Source organism: Pipistrellus kuhlii, unplaced genomic scaffold (genome assembly GCF_014108245.1).
Source record: "Pipistrellus kuhlii isolate mPipKuh1 unplaced genomic scaffold, mPipKuh1.p scaffold_m20_p_45, whole genome shotgun sequence".
Taxonomy (NCBI): domain Eukaryota; kingdom Metazoa; phylum Chordata; class Mammalia; order Chiroptera; family Vespertilionidae; genus Pipistrellus; species Pipistrellus kuhlii.
The window spans coordinates 338,257-356,295 of NW_023425546.1; the positions used below are offsets into that span (position 1 = coordinate 338,257).

At 42.4% G+C, this 18,039-nt stretch overlaps 1 protein-coding gene and 1 long non-coding RNA gene across 15 annotated transcripts in view; one reads left to right on the plus strand and one right to left on the minus strand.

Moving 5' to 3' along the window:
• Positions 1-1,332: 1,332 nt before the first annotated feature.
• NCOR1 (nuclear receptor corepressor 1) overlaps positions 1,333-18,039 on the minus strand; it is a 193,861-nt gene continuing 177,154 nt past the window's right edge. For 10 of the 14 annotated variants that reach the window (XM_036412582.2, XM_036412594.2, XM_036412586.2 and 7 more), the window contains 6 exons: positions 16,003-16,143; positions 13,839-13,981; positions 9,698-9,751; positions 9,041-9,262; positions 5,978-6,157; positions 1,333-3,261 (listed from right to left, as the gene is read on the minus strand). In XM_036412582.2, coding sequence (XP_036268475.1) covers positions 3,074-3,261; positions 5,978-6,157; positions 9,041-9,262; positions 9,698-9,751; positions 13,839-13,981; positions 16,003-16,143 — 928 coding nt within the window. In that variant the 3' untranslated portion in view covers positions 1,333-3,073. The remainder of the gene's footprint in view (positions 3,262-5,977; positions 6,158-9,040; positions 9,263-9,697; positions 9,752-13,838; positions 13,982-16,002; positions 16,144-18,039) is intronic. The other 4 variants (XM_036412588.2, XM_036412591.2, XM_036412589.2 and 1 more) reach the window with 4 other exon arrangements.
• Positions 8,407-10,341, plus strand: LOC118704693. The gene is made up of 2 exons (XR_004983484.2): positions 8,407-8,629; positions 9,482-10,341. It is a non-coding gene; the product is annotated as an uncharacterized LOC118704693 (long non-coding RNA).

Sequence of the window (18,039 nt, forward strand, 5' to 3'; positions counted from 1 at the left end):
GACTAGGTTTCATTATAGCCCATTCTGAATTTATTAATGATTTTAAAAAATTGTCAACTATTCACCTTCTGCATTAGGAATGTTGTTACCTTTTCACAGTTGCAGGGGTTGCTGAAAATTAGGTTTTTCACCAGGTTTTTGTTTTTTAATATGTTTAATTGATTTTTTACAGAGATGAAGGGAGAGGGATAGAGAGCTAGAAACATCGATCAGAGAGAAATATCGCCCAGCTGCCTTCTGCACACCTCCTACTGGGGACGTGCCTGCAACCAATGTACATGCCCTTGACCGGAATTGAACCTGGGACCTTTCAGTCCGCAGACCAATGCTCTACCACTGAGCCAAACCGGTTTCGGCTCACTTCAGGTTTTATTTAAGAATTTTTGATCCTCCACAATGATTCAACTCATAGACCTGGTGCTGGAAAAACTAGTTTTCAGAAAGATAGTCTCTTTCTGTGGGTATTCTCATTCAAGTTCATTTGCACAGTTATAAACAAGGAAGCAAAGCAGGGGACTAATCCCTTTACTGCTCTTGTCATTATAGAGTGTTCAGGGCATGTTTTTATTTTATTTTTTATATGTTTTTATTGACTTCAAAAAGGAAGGGAGAGCGGGAGATAGAAACATCAGTCACGAGAGAAAACCACTGATCAGCTAGCTCCTGCATGCCCCCTATTGGGGATTGAGCCCACGACCTGGGCATGTGCCCTTAACCGGAATTGAACCCGGACCCTTTAGTTTGCCGGCCGACTATCCACTGATCCACACCAGCTAGAGTGTGTGTTTAAAATAGAATCACTCAGCATTCCAAAATGAAAGCTTTATGAAACCTCCCATTATAAACATGCTCTGGAAGTTGGGCTGCCAGAATATTTCCATGGAGGGTATCAGGAAGACCTTACTTTAGTCCTGGTGCTAAGAAATCATGCAAAAGGGTGGAGCTTCAGAACACAGATCTCAGCTTGCAGGGAGTTACACCTGGTTTACAGCCAACTTCAAGTCATTGGTCACACAGTGCTGTGCTGGCCCTCCAGATTGCCCCATAGGTGAGGCAGGGAGATTTCTGCACTCTCTTCTCCACTGAAGGGGGATGAAGCAAGCACATACTCTGTGTCAAGGATGGGGTGAGGGATTAGTAGCTAGCTGCTCACTTTGGGGTTAGGTGGAGCTGCAAAATAAGTTAAACTCCGACATATTTCATAAACTTTTCTGACTTGGAATAGCTTAAGACCCTCAGGATCATAGGGAAATACCATCATAAACCTTTTGGGTTAGTTGACAATATAAATTATAAATGACATCAGTACCTAAAAAGACAAATAAAGCAGAACACTGTTAAGTAGAACATTTAGTTATTGTTTTCTCATTCACATTAAAATGTGTAAGATATATATTTATAATAAAGTGAAACCAACTTTCCACACAGTAGAAATCTGATCACTAAACCTAACGGAAGGTTCATTTTGAGGCCCTCGGGTATGCTAGTACAAGGGGACAGCAACGGGTGCAGGCTCACTTCAGACAAACGCGTCTGTGGCCTGTCTTTGTTGTTTATCTAACTACACGGACAAGGTAGGAACCCATGTCCGTATCTATAAATAGGGTTGGACAGCAGCGCTACAGGGTGATGTGAAGGTCTTGATCACACATGAGACTCTTCATTACAAAGAAGGTCGTCAGTGGTTATCGGATCTGCTTCTTTAGAGGCTTCAGTACTTGTGTAAAAAGTTGAGGTCTACTTAAGTCTGTGAAGTGCAGATTTCTATCATCCTGAGACTCTATTTCTCCCCTTTGTAACCAAGGGCATCTCCCCAAGCTGCTCAGCATTTATTTACTGCAATTCTATGCCTAAGTTGTATGAAAAAATCTTGAAAATTCAAAAAGCAATTATTAATGAAGGAAAAAACTGACCCTCTAGTACCATCATCAGTTTAACATTCAGTTTTACATTATTTGCTCCTTGAAATTCAGTGACGTGAGAACATTCAACGACAAACCCTTGCCCACAGGGAATCAAGTGGGAGGAAGCACAGCGCCGAGAGAAGGGAAGGACCGTGTGCACCGCTGAGGTCAGCACATGCAGCATAAAGCAATCCAGAGGCCCACAGTGCTACACAAATCCTCTTCGAACTCAGCCGTAATACACATCAAACTCAGCACAACGTTTCCTTGGAGACCTGAGAGAGCAAGAGCCTTAAATCACACCCTACTGTGCCTGTGGACAGGGCGGGGTCAGATTTATTCAGAGAGGAAAGCGCTGGTGCTGCACCCACTGCAGCAGATCGCGGGGCAGCAGATCCCCAGTGCGCACAGGGCGAGGCGTGCCGCAATGAGCCTTTGAAGCGTTAAAAACAACAGGAACACACCCATGCAGTCATATTGCTTAAGTGCTGCTAATTAAAAAGTTTCTAAGCCTGCCCTGGAAATTTACAGTATGGCAGCATTTTGTTTCTCCTATCTCGACCTTAACACATTAATATACAGATTTCACGACAGGATCTGTGTTAAAAATCTAAACATTTCCACAAGATTTTAAGTATCACCTAGGAACCTGAATTGAGAGGAAACAATCGGATAAAAGTACAATGCCCGTGACAGCCAACGTTACACACTAGGCTGTATGAGGTTGTTTAGAAGGCAAGGGTTAAAAAGATAGACGAGATTTTAAAAAATCACCCCCAAAGTTGATGCTCTGACTTCAACATAAGTACACCAGATACTACAATAGGAAACACTGCAAAAAGATAATCTATTTACAGAAGAGTGATTTAAAGACATTATGGTTTTCTTTACAGATGTAAGAATAAGAATTGTCCGCTTTAAAAAAATTCTACATTCCAACCTTCCACTATTATTATAATCCACTGAACTGCCTGCATCAAAGGCAATTCTCTCCCATTTGACTCTGCAGTTCCATCATTTCTTCCTTGTCCATGGTCCAGGCTCTCCTGAAAAGTCTCTGGGCATGAGTCATGGGAAGGCAGGATTTTACCTGCAGTTAAAAATAAGACCACCAAAAACTAGAGGTCCCTCCTCCACGCACTGTCCCACCCAGGCCCCACGTCTTGAGCTCAGTCATCACTGTCCGACAGCGTCTCGTACTGCGCGGAGAGCAGCGGGGCCGGCTCTCGCTCCCAGATCCTGTTCTGCTGGTGAGGGGCTGCCTGGTTCACGGAGGCGGCGGTGCACGCGATGGGCGTCGGTGGTGTGCTGCTGAGCATCCGCATAGTCAGGGGGTTGTATGGAAACTGAGTTGAGCCTGGCAAGAGAAAAATGGTTTTCATTGTCGTGAGCATCGTTGCTGTTTTCACTTAACTTTCACAGGATGGAGGAGGGATCATACTAAAATGATCTTGTAAAACTAAGCAAAAGGAAACAGCACAGAGGGCCAAGTTTCACCACTTGGACTGTAGCCAGTGATAATGCAAGTCTAGAAAGGCCAAACATGAGTATGAGGTGTGGGTTGCTGAGTCCAGAAATGAAAGCTCAGGCCTGGATTTTAAGTCTAGAACTAGGTGTTTCCAAAGAATACAAGCAGAACTACTGGATACGAAGCTCTAACCGAAAGAGTCTGGTCACTCCCAGGACTTCTTGACTCTCACAGCCAGGGACACAGTTCCCACAGGATGAGGGGGAAGTGCCCAGGAAGGCGCAAGGTCAAGGGCAGCAGGATCTGCTGTGTCACACCGGCAGATTTATGAATGTACAAGACTTAGAAGAGAGATACACAAACCTAACAATAGTACTCTACCTTTTGTCAGTTTCTCGATTATTTTATTGTCCCCAGAAAATCTCCTACAGATTAAGAACCTCTAACAGAAGGCATACCATTTTATTAAGTAATTTCATGAATAGTTTAATAATTTCTTTCCTGAGAGATTGGAAGACAATCACTCATCTAGGCAAGTCTTCAAACTAGTACATAAGGACTTCACATCTGGTGTGAGAATTTTATTGGGTCGGCAAGTAAGTAATTGCGGGTTTCACACATATATGGCTTCAGTTGAATTTTTAGGTTTGCAGACGTAGTACAAATGTAAAACACATTTTGTTATTTGATAGTTGGCTATTCAGCTGTTAATCAGTAAAAAAAGTTTTTTGATCTGTTTTGTAGTTTTCGTTTGGCATTCGTTGAAAAATGGAAAATCAAAAGGAACATTTTCGTCATATTTTGATTTTTTATTTCCACAAAGGGAAAAACGCATCGCAAGCTCATAAAAAGTTATGTGCTGTTTATGGTGACGAAGCCTTAAAAGAACGGCAGTGTCAAAATTGGTTTGCCAAATTTTGTTCTGGTGATTTTTCACTCAAAGATGAAAAACGCTCTGGTTGTCCAGTTGAAGTTGATGACGCCCTAATCAAAGCAATAATCAATTCGGACTGTCACAGTACAACACGTGAGATTGCAGAGAAGCTTCATGTATCACATACATGCATTGAAAATCACTTAAAACAACTTGGCTATGTTCAAAAACTCGATACATGGGTTCCTCACGAACTGAAAGAATCACAGTTAACGCAACGCATTAGCAGCTGCGATTTGCTAAAGAAACGTAATGAAAATGATCCATTTTTAAAACAACTGATAACTGGCGATGAAAAATGGGTTGTTTACAACAATATCAAGCGGAAAAGATCGTGGAGCAGGCCAGGTGAACCAACTCAAACAACATCAAAAGCTGATATTCATCAAAAGAAGGTTTTGTTATCAGTTTGGTGGGATTACAAAGGAATTGTCTACTTTGAACTCTTACCACCCAACCGAACGATCAATTCTGATGTCTACATTGAACAACTAATGAAATTAAACAATGCAGTTGAAGAAAAGCGGCCCAAATTGACAAATCGAAAAGGTGTTGTATTCCATCATGACAATGCAAGGCCACACACATCTTTGGTCACTCGGCAAAAATTAATGGAGCTTGGTTGGGATGTTTTGCCACATCCACCATATAGTCCTGACCTTGCACCATCTGATTACTTTTTGTTTCGATCTTTACAAAACTCCTTGAATGGTAAAAATTTCAATAATGATGATGATGTCAAATCGTACCTGATTCAGTTTTTTGCTAATAAAAACCAGAAGTTTTTTGAACGTGGGATTATGATGCTGCCTGAAAGATGGCAAGAGGTCATTGATCAAAATGGGCAATACATTACAGAATAAAGTTATTTAGTTCCATGAAAAAATTGTCTTTGATTTTCTTTAAAAAATCCGCAATTACTTAGTTGCCGACCCAATAGGAATCAGAGTCTTCAATTATGCTGACAACACCCGTGTGAAATGTGTATGTCCTCAGGGGAGGGCACATTTCTGAGTTTTTCACTGACTTCTGTACATTTAACACCTAAGGAAAGGATGGCTTAAAATTCTCTGAAACTTAATCCATATCAAACATCCCAGTTTTATTTTTAAAAAAGGGTAAGTCTGTTTTTTAAAATATACCATCATTGCGGGTATTACGTCTTTTTAAAAAAGAGCTTTTAAACGGGCACAAACGGAAAGCATTAATAGACATGCTAGAGAATTGTTTTCATCTGTCTGTATAGGCACATGCACCTGAAGAGGGTGAGTGTCTTTTTAAACTGCTCTCTGTCTCTGGCTTGGATACCCTAGTGGTCCCTAAGCACCCTCTACTCTAGGGTGTTGGGGAAAGGCTGCAGGTGAGGCTGCCGTGCGTAGTTAATTCATGCGGAACTGAAACCACAGACACACTCTGCAAACGCCACCGTAACAGAAGGGCACGATGGATGAGACATTCCCTCACAGCCCTCCCTCTGCTCACGGCATCAGACCCTGGTCACTGACATTGTTAAGGCTACACTAGTATGTATTCAATTTCTACTCTGGAAAGCGAGCCTACTGATGACACAGTAATGGGAAGAGGGTTTTACAAGCAAAGTTTCTTATTTTAGAAATACCAAGGCACCAGTACAAGGACTTCAAGCCTCACCTTCCAGCAGGCAGCCCTTACCTGTAGAAGAGGGCCTGTCCTCCCAGCCCCAGCCCGGCGTCTGCCGGTGGTACTCCCCCTCCGAATGCACCGAGGAGACGGAGGAGGGCCGCTCGGCTCCTAAGTAGCCTTGCCCAGGGACAGGAGATTTGGACTTCCTGCTGTTTGACTTGCTGATTAGCTTTGGTTTACAAATGCCTCCTAAGGGTGAAAGAAATTAATAGGTGGTATATAGTAATTGTGTTTTCAACTTGAAAACCTATCAAGCCCTGGCCGTGTGCTCAGTGGGCTGGAGAGGTATCCTGTGCACCCAAGGTTGCAGGCGCGATTTCTGATGGGGTCGATCTCTGACTGGGGCACATGTCAGGGGCAAGCGACCCATTCCCCTCTTCTCCCCCCTTCCTCTCTCTCAAAATTCAATAAAAACATATCCTTGGGGGAGGAATAAATGCTAAAAACCAACCAAACAAAAAAACTAAGCCTACCAAAATGCTGCTATATAATGCTAAGTGAAAAGTTGAATGGTAGCATGAAATCCAAGATTGTAATATCCAATGGTAAAAATATTTAAAAGAAAGCCAGAATATACTTATGGCAACTAAACTAAAAAAGGGGTATGTCCTCATGCCATAAACTTAAAAACATGTAACAAGGAACTAAAACTGTGGAACATCATTTCTTTCCTGGCCTGGAGCACAGAAGCTGCTAAGGAAATCAAAGCAGGCTGACACAACTCTTCCATCCTCACTACACCTCCCCCACCAACTCAGAGCGTGCAGAAGTCAGCGCGCCACCCACGGAGAAGCCTCCGCTTGGCCTCAGTGGGAAGTCCTGGGAGAGGGAAGCCCAGCTGGGCTCCAACTTGAAACATCAGGAGAGCTCAGAGCCTCGCTCATCAGCCTCTTCCCCGTCCACAGAACATTTCATCCTGCCCCAGGCCCTTCAGACACAGAAAAAAGTGGGTACAAAGCAACTCTTATGCCTCCAACTATCTAGAAAGAAAGGCAAGCCCTTGATGATAAGAGAATATGTAATAGGACAAGGGGGAGAAGGTGCTTCATACGCTGAAGATGAACTTCAAAATACACGAAGCCAGTTTACAAAAGAAGCTCCAAGAAGAGATAAACCAAGAATGAAGTGAAAAGGCAAGAAACAAAATACCCAAATGTAAGAGACATAACAAAAAGGGAATTATTAGCACAAAGGAAAATTTTTTAGAGATAAAAAATAGCAACAGCAAGAGATCAAGATGACTAAAGGAATTAGAAGGTAACGGATGAGGAAGACAGACTATCCAGCAAGAAGATAATCATGTTTCTGGAATGGAAAGCCTAACAAAGAGAAAATAATTAAATATCCACTTAAATGGATATTCCTCCGAGTATAAAAATCTACCTGAAAACGCAAATGCCCTCTTGTGACCAGGAAAATTTAATACAAAATGATGAATAAAACATGCTAATAGTTAACTGAAATTGAGGGGGAAAAAGGACTCTTCAGGCAGAAAAACTATCACCTGTTAAAGGGGGGCCAAGGTTGGGGGACACATCTGGCCTTATTTCTTATATAACAATGAATATCAGAAAAACTAAGTCTATAAGATGTTTGGAGAAAAGTATGTGTTAAGAATATTATAACCTGCCAAGCTGTCATTTCAACGATAAAAGTAACAAAAAGACATCTCGAGCATGAATTTCTTGGACGAGAGCACCCTCTTTGAGAAAATGGAGTGCGAAAGCCTCACCTAAAGAAATGCCACAATAGCCGAGGGCGCTTTGGCTCAGTGGTAGAGCATCGGTGTGCGGACTGAGGGGTCCCAGGTTTGATTTCAGTCAAGGGCATGTACCTTGGTTGCGGGCACATCCCCGGTGGGGGGTGTGCAGGAGGCAGCTGGTCAATGTTTCTCTCTCATCGACGTTTCTAGCTCTCTATCTCTCTCCCTTCTTCTCTGTAAAAAAATCAATAAAATATATATTTTTTAAAAAGCCATAATAAATGGATGATACAACCAGAGTAGTTAGAATTGTGTAATAGTCAACAATGTTATAATCTTAAAATACACACTGAATGAATGAAAATCAAAGGTAAGAGCAGGAAGGGGAAGACAGAGCTCATCTTTCAGAGCAGAAAGTGAGCCCCCATTGTCCTAAAATTAATAAACTTAGGTAAGAATAATAAAAACCTCTCATCTCTTTAATCTTTTTCTTAACCTTAGTAAGATCTTTTCCTTGACAATAACAGAAAAATAAACCTGAACTAAATCTGAAATAATGCTTCAGGTAATTTTTTAAGAGTAAGAGAAATTCTCAAAAGATTAAGAAAAAAAGTTGCGGCTCAGTGGTTGACTGTTGACCTATGGACCAGGAGGTCACGGTGTGATTCCCGGTCAGGGCGCGGGCCCGGGTTGCAGGCTCTATCCCCAGTGTGGGGTGTGCAGGAGGCAGCTGATCAATGATTCTCTCTCTCTCCCTCTCCCTTCCTCTCTGAAATAAATAAAAATATATTTTAAAAAGAAACAAGGTATAAATAAACATTAAAAGCTTAGTCACTCATTGATGTGTGCTTGCTTTAATAGGATGTACATGATGATTTCCTCATTTTCCCTATTATGTGTGTCCATCCAGTGACATGTCCACAATGATGCTCATTCCTCAAAGAACACTAGCTTTCTGGGTAATGTGGCCTCTAAAGTATTTTTTTCCTTTCTTCTTACTTTTTTCTATGGTATAAAGTTCTTTTATGATAAACTATCGTTTTTATAATATTATAAACTAAGTCACATTCAAAAGCAGAATGTGAAATTGCACTTGTGTTACAATTATAATGTATGCACACAGATAAGGACCAGATGCAAACAAAAATAAAAACAGCTAGGCTGGAGGATGACAGTCTGGGAAAAATTTTGTCTTTCTTTTTATGTGACTAAAATGTCTGAGCAGGATAAAAAATTATTTTAGGTAACTAAAACCCTCAGAGGTTATTCTGCGCATGTAAATGAAATCTCTTAGTGATGCGTGGAACTTGGGGAATAAACCTGCTTTTCCTTGGGAAAGAAAGAGAAGGGCACTAAAATGCAAACCTTACCTGAATGAGGCGATGGGTCCCGTTCTTCTCTCCGCATCTCCCCACTGGTCACAACTGAGGCACTGGCAGCACCAGGCACCACTCCCACAGGCTGGGCCATGACGACACCGTGGTCCTCGGCCTTGTCGTCGAAGCTCCCCATGAGAGCCTTCCTGATGATGTCTTCTAGGCCAAGGTTACTGGCAGGGTCCGCGAAGGAATGGCCCCGAGAGCTAACTGAGCCTGAGGGACACCACAACGTTTCTGCTTATTTCCGAGACCATCGGGGAACAAATGAACAGACTGCACACAGCCCTTCTGTTCACTGAGTGCACCAGCCAGAGCCCACACAACGACCATCTTAAGTCCACCAGTAACTCAGGAAATGTGTTTTTCTTTGCTAATGACCTCGTCACCCACTTGTGCTCTAGTTACTAAGACAGTTTTCTTCTTGTTTCCTAGTTTCTGTGCTGTTCTTGAATAGTTTTGATTCTCTTTGTTCACTTATCTTTCAACATGTATTTATTGAATCTCAATTCACTGTTTATTGCTATCTCCCTAATTATGAGCATTTAATCATTTTTGTGTACTGAAGTAGTCCCTAGTATGCAGTCAGTACTCCATACATATTTGTTGGATTGACGTCTATCATACCAATTTCATTGCACATAATCTTACCTGAGGTAGTGACTGCTGGCAGGTTAAAGATCTCAGTTCCTGGCTGAGCAGCTGCTGTATTTAAATAAACATTCAAGTTAACTGAAATGTGATAATCATGTACATAACAAAAAGATAGTCTCAAAAATATCCCATAATAAAATTGACTGTTTTTTCCCATGATCTCAACTTTATTTTTCACTCATTAATATAAAGTGAAAGAAATAATCTTTTTAAAGAAAGGAAATCAGAAACATTTGAGGTGAGGTAGGAAAAGCAAACAGGACCGATACAACCCAGCGGAAGGACAGACTGCACTGCTAGAGAAGCCCAGCAGGAGGGGCTCCCAGCCCAGGGCCAGGCTCCTGCAGATGGCGGCAGGTTTGAGGCCGCTTAATGATTAGTGTGAAAAGGACCTGTGTTTCCCTACCAGGGTTAACTGGAAACTTCACCAGTTATCAGGATTAGACAAACATTCTGCCTGGTGATTCTTTTCATTCCTGCTAACTACAATCTCTACTTTGTATAGTTTGAATGACAACAGCTGGCACAACCTGGGAACTATTATACCTATAAAAAGCACTGTGCCAGAAACAGAAGGAATTTATTCAATAGTAACAAATGGTGTTTTTCATCATATCCCCCAACTTCATGTAAACATCTGGGAAAAGAAAGAAGAATAATAAGTGGGTGGCTAAACAAATGATGTCCCAGAGGAGATTTTGGATGAGACTGCAGGAAGACGGAGTCTTCCCAAGGATGAAACCTATCTGTGAAGGTGGGGTGTGTGTGTGTGTGTGTGTGTGTGTGTGTGCGCCTAGAAATAAACTTTCTTCATCAGAGAGCTTTACACTGGCAAGAGGGGAAGAACTACCTTCAGGAAGAACTATAAAACAATAACTGAGACAGTCTATTTACTAATAGGCCAGGTAACACTCAACCTGAAATAATGAAGTGATAAATACAGCCTATAGTTATCTCAAAAGTTTGTGGAATAACATTCATTCATTCATTTTACAAATATTTACTGAGCAGCTATTTGGTTGGATCATAAAAAGTCACCTTATTCATCAAAAATGGTCAGGTGAAAACAATGTCATGTCCTGCAGCCAGGGGCAATACTGTAGGACACTGGACACAAAAGGCATTTCTTTTACATACTGAGCTTCCAGTTCGGTGTGGTGTTGAGGCTGTCAAACCAGAACCATGTGGTAGCTTAGTGAAAGCATCAATGTCCTTCCCAGGCTCCTGTTAACTCACATGCTGAAGGAGCATCCAGATGGTTGTGATCGATACGGTGTTACAGTTTGGATGATGTAAAACTGATGCTTTCTCAGTTACACTTCTTGGTCAGAACTGAATGGCTTGGGAGTCCCATGAGGTTCCTGGCTCCTTAGTACCAGCGATTTTCAACTGGTGTGCCACTGCAGGGACTTCTACAACATGCACTACCTGACTGTTTAGTCAGGGGCAGACTTCCTTCCCCTTACATTGTCAAGTAAAATGATGACAGCCCACACAACAATAGCTGTCCAGTAAAAATGAATCCAAATTATACCTATTTTTTTTTGTCAGATTGGCAAAAAAATATTAATTGGTGTGCCGTAGAATTTTAATTAGTTTATGTGTGCCATGAAGTAAAAAAAAGCTGAAAATCACTGCTTAATACAATTCCTTAATTGTCCAACTGTCCCGGTTCCACAATCAAAATGAGTTCATTCAATAAAACAACAACAACCATACTTAAGCAATTTTGTTAGTACTGGCCTTAACACATTAGTACATTTTATCTTCGATACTAGTTTCATTATACATTTTCAGAAAGTAGAGACCATCTGTCATTTCAAAAGCACCCAACGTAGTAGCTCAATAAGTAGTTGTTAATTAATGGATGAGAGAGCTACTCCTAAGGACAATGGGAAAACCGAAGGGGAGAAAACTATACTGTGGGCTTCTTTAATTCATAAGTGGCATTTTCCTGTCAAGAGTTCCTTTCCCGTCGAAGCCGGTTTGGCTCAGTGGTAGAGCGTCGGTCTGCGGACTGAAAGGTCCCAGGTTCGATTCCGGCCAAAGGCATGTACATTGGTTGCGGGCACATCCCCGGTAGGGGGTGTGCAAGAGGCAGCTGGTCGATGTTTCTCTCTCATTGACGTTTCTAGCTCTCTATCTCTCACCCTTCCTGTCTGTAAAAAATCAATAAGATATATTAAAAAAAAAAAGAGTTCTTTTCCCACTGAAACAACACAAAGACTGGAGGGGATGAGGGCAAACCACACACATGAAACATGCTTGGCTGCACTCAGCTGTGCGTCTCCATGCTCCGGCAGACTCATGTCCGGGCTCTGAGAGGCTGAGAACAAGGGCAGCGGGTTTTGCTGGTGACATTTTAGGAGCTGAAAACAACAGATGAAACTACTAAAGCCTGGAGACAGAGTAATGTAATTACACTGTTTTTAAAAAGGAGGAAAGATACCTGTAAGTTAGTAGCAATCTTGGTCAACATTCTAAGATACTGATCTTTTAGATGATTTGTTGCAATTTAAGATAATCAGCTAATAAGAGCCAGGGTAAGTTCTCAAATAATAAGTGGCAGAGGGCTCATCCTTTTCCCCTTTGACATTCAGCCTTTACCAGTCACCAATTGTCACAGATGCGCACACACATCCCCCTGGCAGGTTACCGTTCATGCACGCAATTTCTTTAAGGAGTCGGGAGACGAGGTCCTAGATCACAGAAAAAAAGGAGACCGGTATGCCCAGATTTCTGCAAGGCACTCCACAAAGTTTCTGTGTCACTGGATATGCCTGAGGAAGGGGAATACGGGAGACTGGGCGGCAGTGTGAGGGAGTGTGCCAGTAACACGGCGGGAGGACGCCCTGACTGATGGTGCTTGTAACCCAGGGGAGGTGTGGAGCCAGAGCTGCATCCTAGTGGATGTCGGCCCCCGATGTGGGTACCGGTGCCAACAGCGCAGAGCCGTGTGACCCGCAGCCCATTCCCTCCTCACTGACGGTGCGACCTGCACCAGTTACTAAACTTCTGAGTCCCAGTTTTCTCAACTACAAGGTGGAGATAATATATAGTAGCATGTAAGGTTGTTGTGAGGATTAAATTAGTATGTCTACATACATACAACACACACAGGTACATACATGCTTAAAGCAGTGCCGAGAGCATAGTAAATGCTATAGCTCTAACTTTCTACTGTTATTATTATTTTTTTTTAATATATTTTATTGATTTTTAACAGAGAGGAAGGAAGAGAGATAGAGAGCTAGAAACGTCGATGAGAGAGAAACATCGACCAGCTGCTTCTTGCACACCCCCTACCGGGGATGTGCCCGCAACCAAGGTACATGCCCTTGACCGGAATTGAACCTGGGACCTTTCAGTCCGCAGACCGATGCTCTACCACTGAGCCAAACCGGTTTCGGCTCTACTGTTGTTATTGATGTGAGTGTATTTCTCGCTGGTGGCTTTATCAGATCTGCAGATGGATGCTGAATGACTGCATTGAGGTCCAGAAAAAGCCAGAGTGACAAAAGCCAGACTGCATCATCCTGTACTTGGAGCCAGGTAACTGCACAAGGACAGCGAGGGGCAGGTATGAACCAAGAGCAGCACATCAAGGGACCTTGATATTTATATCGATACTAAGTGCACTGTAACTTAACAGTACACGGGTTGCTAAAAACCCTAAAACAATCTTAGACTCCCTTAACAACGAGGCCTCTCCGGACTGCTGAAAGGCTAAGCGAGATAAAACATCTCGTGGAGAGCCACCGAGACGGGATGAATACTCAGCACCAGGCTGTGTGAGGAGCCACTGTGGATATGACAATTCTGAGAAGACTCCAAGGACAGGACCTGTCTTCAAGTAGCTGAAGAGAGATCATGTAGAGATCAGAGGGTAAGAAACTCTGGACTGCTAACCCAGCCCCAAATCAGAAAAAGTTTCCTAGAATCAGTATTTATTAAAAGAGAAAATAGGTAGCTTCAGAATGCAGTTCCTGCTCCCTAATAGAAAATCTTCATTCACTGGCAGACATTTGAGAAGGAACTTTAGACAGATGGCTATAGAGCCTAAACACAAGGATTATACAAGAGGCAACATTGGAGATATCATTATCATTGCGTGTTTTATGAAAGAAATCCCACTTACCCATATCAGAGTCACCTCCACCAGAGGAGTTCAACTTACGAAAAATCTCCTGCTTCTTTGATTTAACCATGGGTGATGTGTTTTCAAGCTTGGTGAAGAATGAAGGCAAGTAGTTTATACTCCCGGGTGAGCGGGAATCATTCCTGTTGGGAACACAGTTGTCTATTATCATCATGAACTCCTAACTGGGGACTTTCCTATCAATGATAACAACAGAGTATTGGGGAAAACTACTACCTCCCGTCTGGTGTGTGGTTGGTTACAACCCTGCGGAGCAACATGTGACCACAAGCCAGTTAAAACATCAGATTTGAGGACACAGTTAGAGATGAAATCATGAAATGAGAACTGGAATGGAGATCATCCAAAACAAGGATTCTTAACAAAGAATGAATAAGCAGCAAATATTAACAGAAAAACGAAGAACCAGCTCACAACGCTGTATACATAACAGCACAAACACTGATATATTTAGGTACCACATGAACTGTAAACTATTTTACTAGCAGAATCACTTTGAAGTACAATAAAGTGATAATGAATAGCACACTTGCCTATAAAATAGTAAGACTTCAGACCTGAGCAATCAACACTTGGACCTGAACATAATAACTACATGCAGAAATTGTTGCAATCATTTAAAACCCTCCTGCCAGATGGGCTGCTTCCTGTAAAGGGTTTCATATTTCACTGGAAGCTTCCTATACAAACACTGAAAGACAAGTGTCCTCTAACAGCTCAAGATTCCAGGCTCTGACTGGAGCCAGAGCTGGAGATAATTGTCTGGTCATGGGATTCTTTCATCATCCAAACATGAGAACATGACCGAAGCTACTACTTGCCAAGAAAGATGAATAAAGTGATAGAAAAAATGAATGAAATGTCCTAAAAAATACATAAACTTAAGAGAAAACATAAATATATAATTTCATCTAAAATCATTTCCTCTTCAAAAATGGATTTTCTTCCTCTCGTTGAAAAGTACCGACATCTGTTTATTTGCCTATGAATATCCTATATAATAAAACCTTAATATGAAATTGACCAAACAGCAAAATGACCAGTCTGCTTTGATGCGCAATGACCACCAGGGGGCAAATGCTCAATGCAGGAGCTGCCCCTGGTGGTCAGTGTGCTCGCCAGCAGTGAGCCTGGCTTCTGGGGGAGCACTGCTCAGCAGGCAAGGGGGTGGGGGTAAGGAGTGAGGAATCCCGGACTGCAAAAGGGGGCAGGCCAGGCTGAGGGGCCCCCCATTTGTACACTAGGCCTCTAGTGTATAATAAGTAAATAACTTACACCACACTGAAAGAAATGCACTAACAGTCTGGAGTGAGAAGACCTTGGTTTAAACCAGGCTCCCCATCTTCCTTGACTTGACAGAGGGCAGATCATGTATTCACCTCGAAGGGCAGCAGGCCAGGGTGTCACAGGGGGAAGTGGCAGGAAATGAGATGAGTGGTAAAAACCTGATCATAAAGGACCCTCAATGCCATGCTAATGACTCAGTGCTTGCCTCTGAGTTTTATTTTTTAAAAACATATTTTTATTGATTTCAGAGAGGAAGGGAGAGAAACATCAATGTTGAGAAGGAATCACTGATCGGCTGCTTCCTCCACCCCTCCACCCTCAACACCAGATATTGATCGAATGAGCAACCGGATATTGAACCATGACCTTCTGGTTCATAGGTTGACGCTCAGCCCCTGAGTGGGCTGCCTCTGTGAGTTTTAGACAAATCACTCTGCAGAAGTGGACTGGAGAGGTGCCAAATCAAAGACTCTAATCCAAATGGGAGTTCCAGCTGGGTTACAGTCAGAAGTAGGTAAGAAAAAATAATGGAAAGCAGTCTGGCACAGGTGCTCAGCCTTAACTTCCCTCCGTATGCAGTCTGCAAGGTTTGTACATGGTAAGCACTCAGTCGGTTAAATTCAGTGGTGACCAAAGATCCAAAGGACTTAATTTCAAGAAGAAAATGAACATTTTTTCCTATAACCTATGTAAGTATAACAACTTTTTCATTAAAATCCATTAGTATTAGGTCCTATCCCGACATACAACTCCAAAGAGAAGAAGGCACTGACTCTGAGGAAGACGGAAAGGCACGGACACCCACACACATGACATGCATGAACGGGCAGACAGTGAGGAAGTGCCTGCCGCTCACCTCTGCTCCGCGGGCTCCGCTCCTCGCTGAGCCAGCAGCAGCATGCTGTCCTGCTTCTCATGCACCACTGGAACCTGGGGCGGGGAGATGGGCTCGTAGGGCTCTGAAGAGACATGGCTCCTCTCTGGGGACTTTCCAGGCCTGATGGTGTGACATGTAAAATATTAGACTGTGCTCCCAGGGCTCACCTCCAGTTCACCTCCAGCTTACACTGAACTGAAGCTAGTCCACGCTACTTCATTCAGCAGAAAAGGAACAAAAGTTGCCAATTTATATCAGAAAAAAAGAGTTTCCTTAGGTTTTCAATAGTAAATATGTGGTTATAAAAAAAAGTCTTTTGCTGCTGGATTACCCACGCACGCCGGCCGGACTTGGGAATCGCATCACGAACAGCACCAGGGGCAGACAGCCGAGGCTCTGGCAGGGCTCCGAACGTGCTTCGCCATCAGTCCCCCATCCACCCAGAGCCAGCTCCGCGGTGGCCCCCAGGGTTCACCGCTGACTGAGCCAGGACTGCCCCAGTCTTTCCCATTCCTTAACAGACAAAGGACTTGAGCACCACACTGACACCTAAGCAGTTTGTCCACTGAGTCAAGACAGGCTCCAGTCACAGCATCTCAGAGACAAGTGGTCCTCTGCGACTTAATGTTCTCCCTTTGGATGCCATGCCGGTAGGGATAATGTGAGATAAATACTGTTTAGACCAAAAGAAGGTTTTGGCTTGGTGGTTATTCATACTAAGACACACCTGGGACCTTTAACATCTGCTTTTATTACTATTATAGTTAAGTATAAATGTAAATATAAATATAACTTGTATATATTACTTGCGATTTCCTTTCCCAACCAACCCTACCCAATTCTTATAGGTGGTCACTTTTTACCACTTTTCTTTTCTTTGGTGGTTGGTTATGTCTAAAACTAAATAATCTTATACCTTTCTTGATTTATAAAACTTGAAATAGTATCTATCAACTGCCTTCCATGAAAGATGAACTTACTACCTTTTTTATGTTGCTGCCATTTTATTTTAAACTATAAAACCAAGTATTTGACTAAAACCAATGAGAGAAGTGTAATAATTTTCATACAAATGCAGTTGTAGTGATGTAGAAATTACAAGTGAAAAAGTCAAATGAATTTTCTTTTTATAAATGTCACCAACTGCTCAAAGCTGCTACACGACACTTTGCATCGAGAACGAGCCATAGCTAGGCTCTGCGAGCTTCCCATTTTCCTTGGATAACAGAATTTCTTTTGTTTAAAAGAGAATAAGAGTGTTTTCATCTTATCTTGAACATCATCCAGCTTCTTTTTTTTTTTTTTTTTTAATATATTTTATTGATTTTGTACAGAGAGGAAGGGAGAGAGATATAGAGCTAGAAACATCGATGAGAGAGAGTCATCGATCAGCTGCTTCTTGCACACCCCCTACTGGGGATGTGCCGCAACCAAGGTACATGCCCTTGACTGGAATTGAACCCGGGTCCCTTCAGTCCTCAAGCCGACGCTCTATCCATTGAGCCAAACCGGTTTTGGCTCATCCAGCTTCTTGACATGATTATGTCTGATACTTGCTTCAAAACAATCTAGTTTGAGGACGGAGCAAGTGGAGATAAAATAAAATAAAGCTGTCCCTACACTGGTGATTACTGAAGCTGGACAATGGATACATACACGCATATCACACTATTCTCTCTACTTTTGTATATATTTGAAAAGTACAATACAGGAGTTTTTTTAATGAAGACCATTCAGCTTAAATTATCTGTACTTCTTCTTTAATATATATATCTTTTTATTGATTTCAGAAAGGGAGGAGAGATAGAAATATCAATGATGAGAGAGAATCACTGATCAGCTGCCTCCTGCATGTCCCCTACTGGAGATCGAACCCGCAACCTGGGCATGTGTCCTGATCTGGAATCGAAAGGTGACCTCCTGGTTCATAGGTTGACACTCAACTACTGAGCCATGCCAGCCGGGCTATTTGTATTTCTTTATGTTCTCTGCTAACATGAGGGTTTGGCAGGCAGG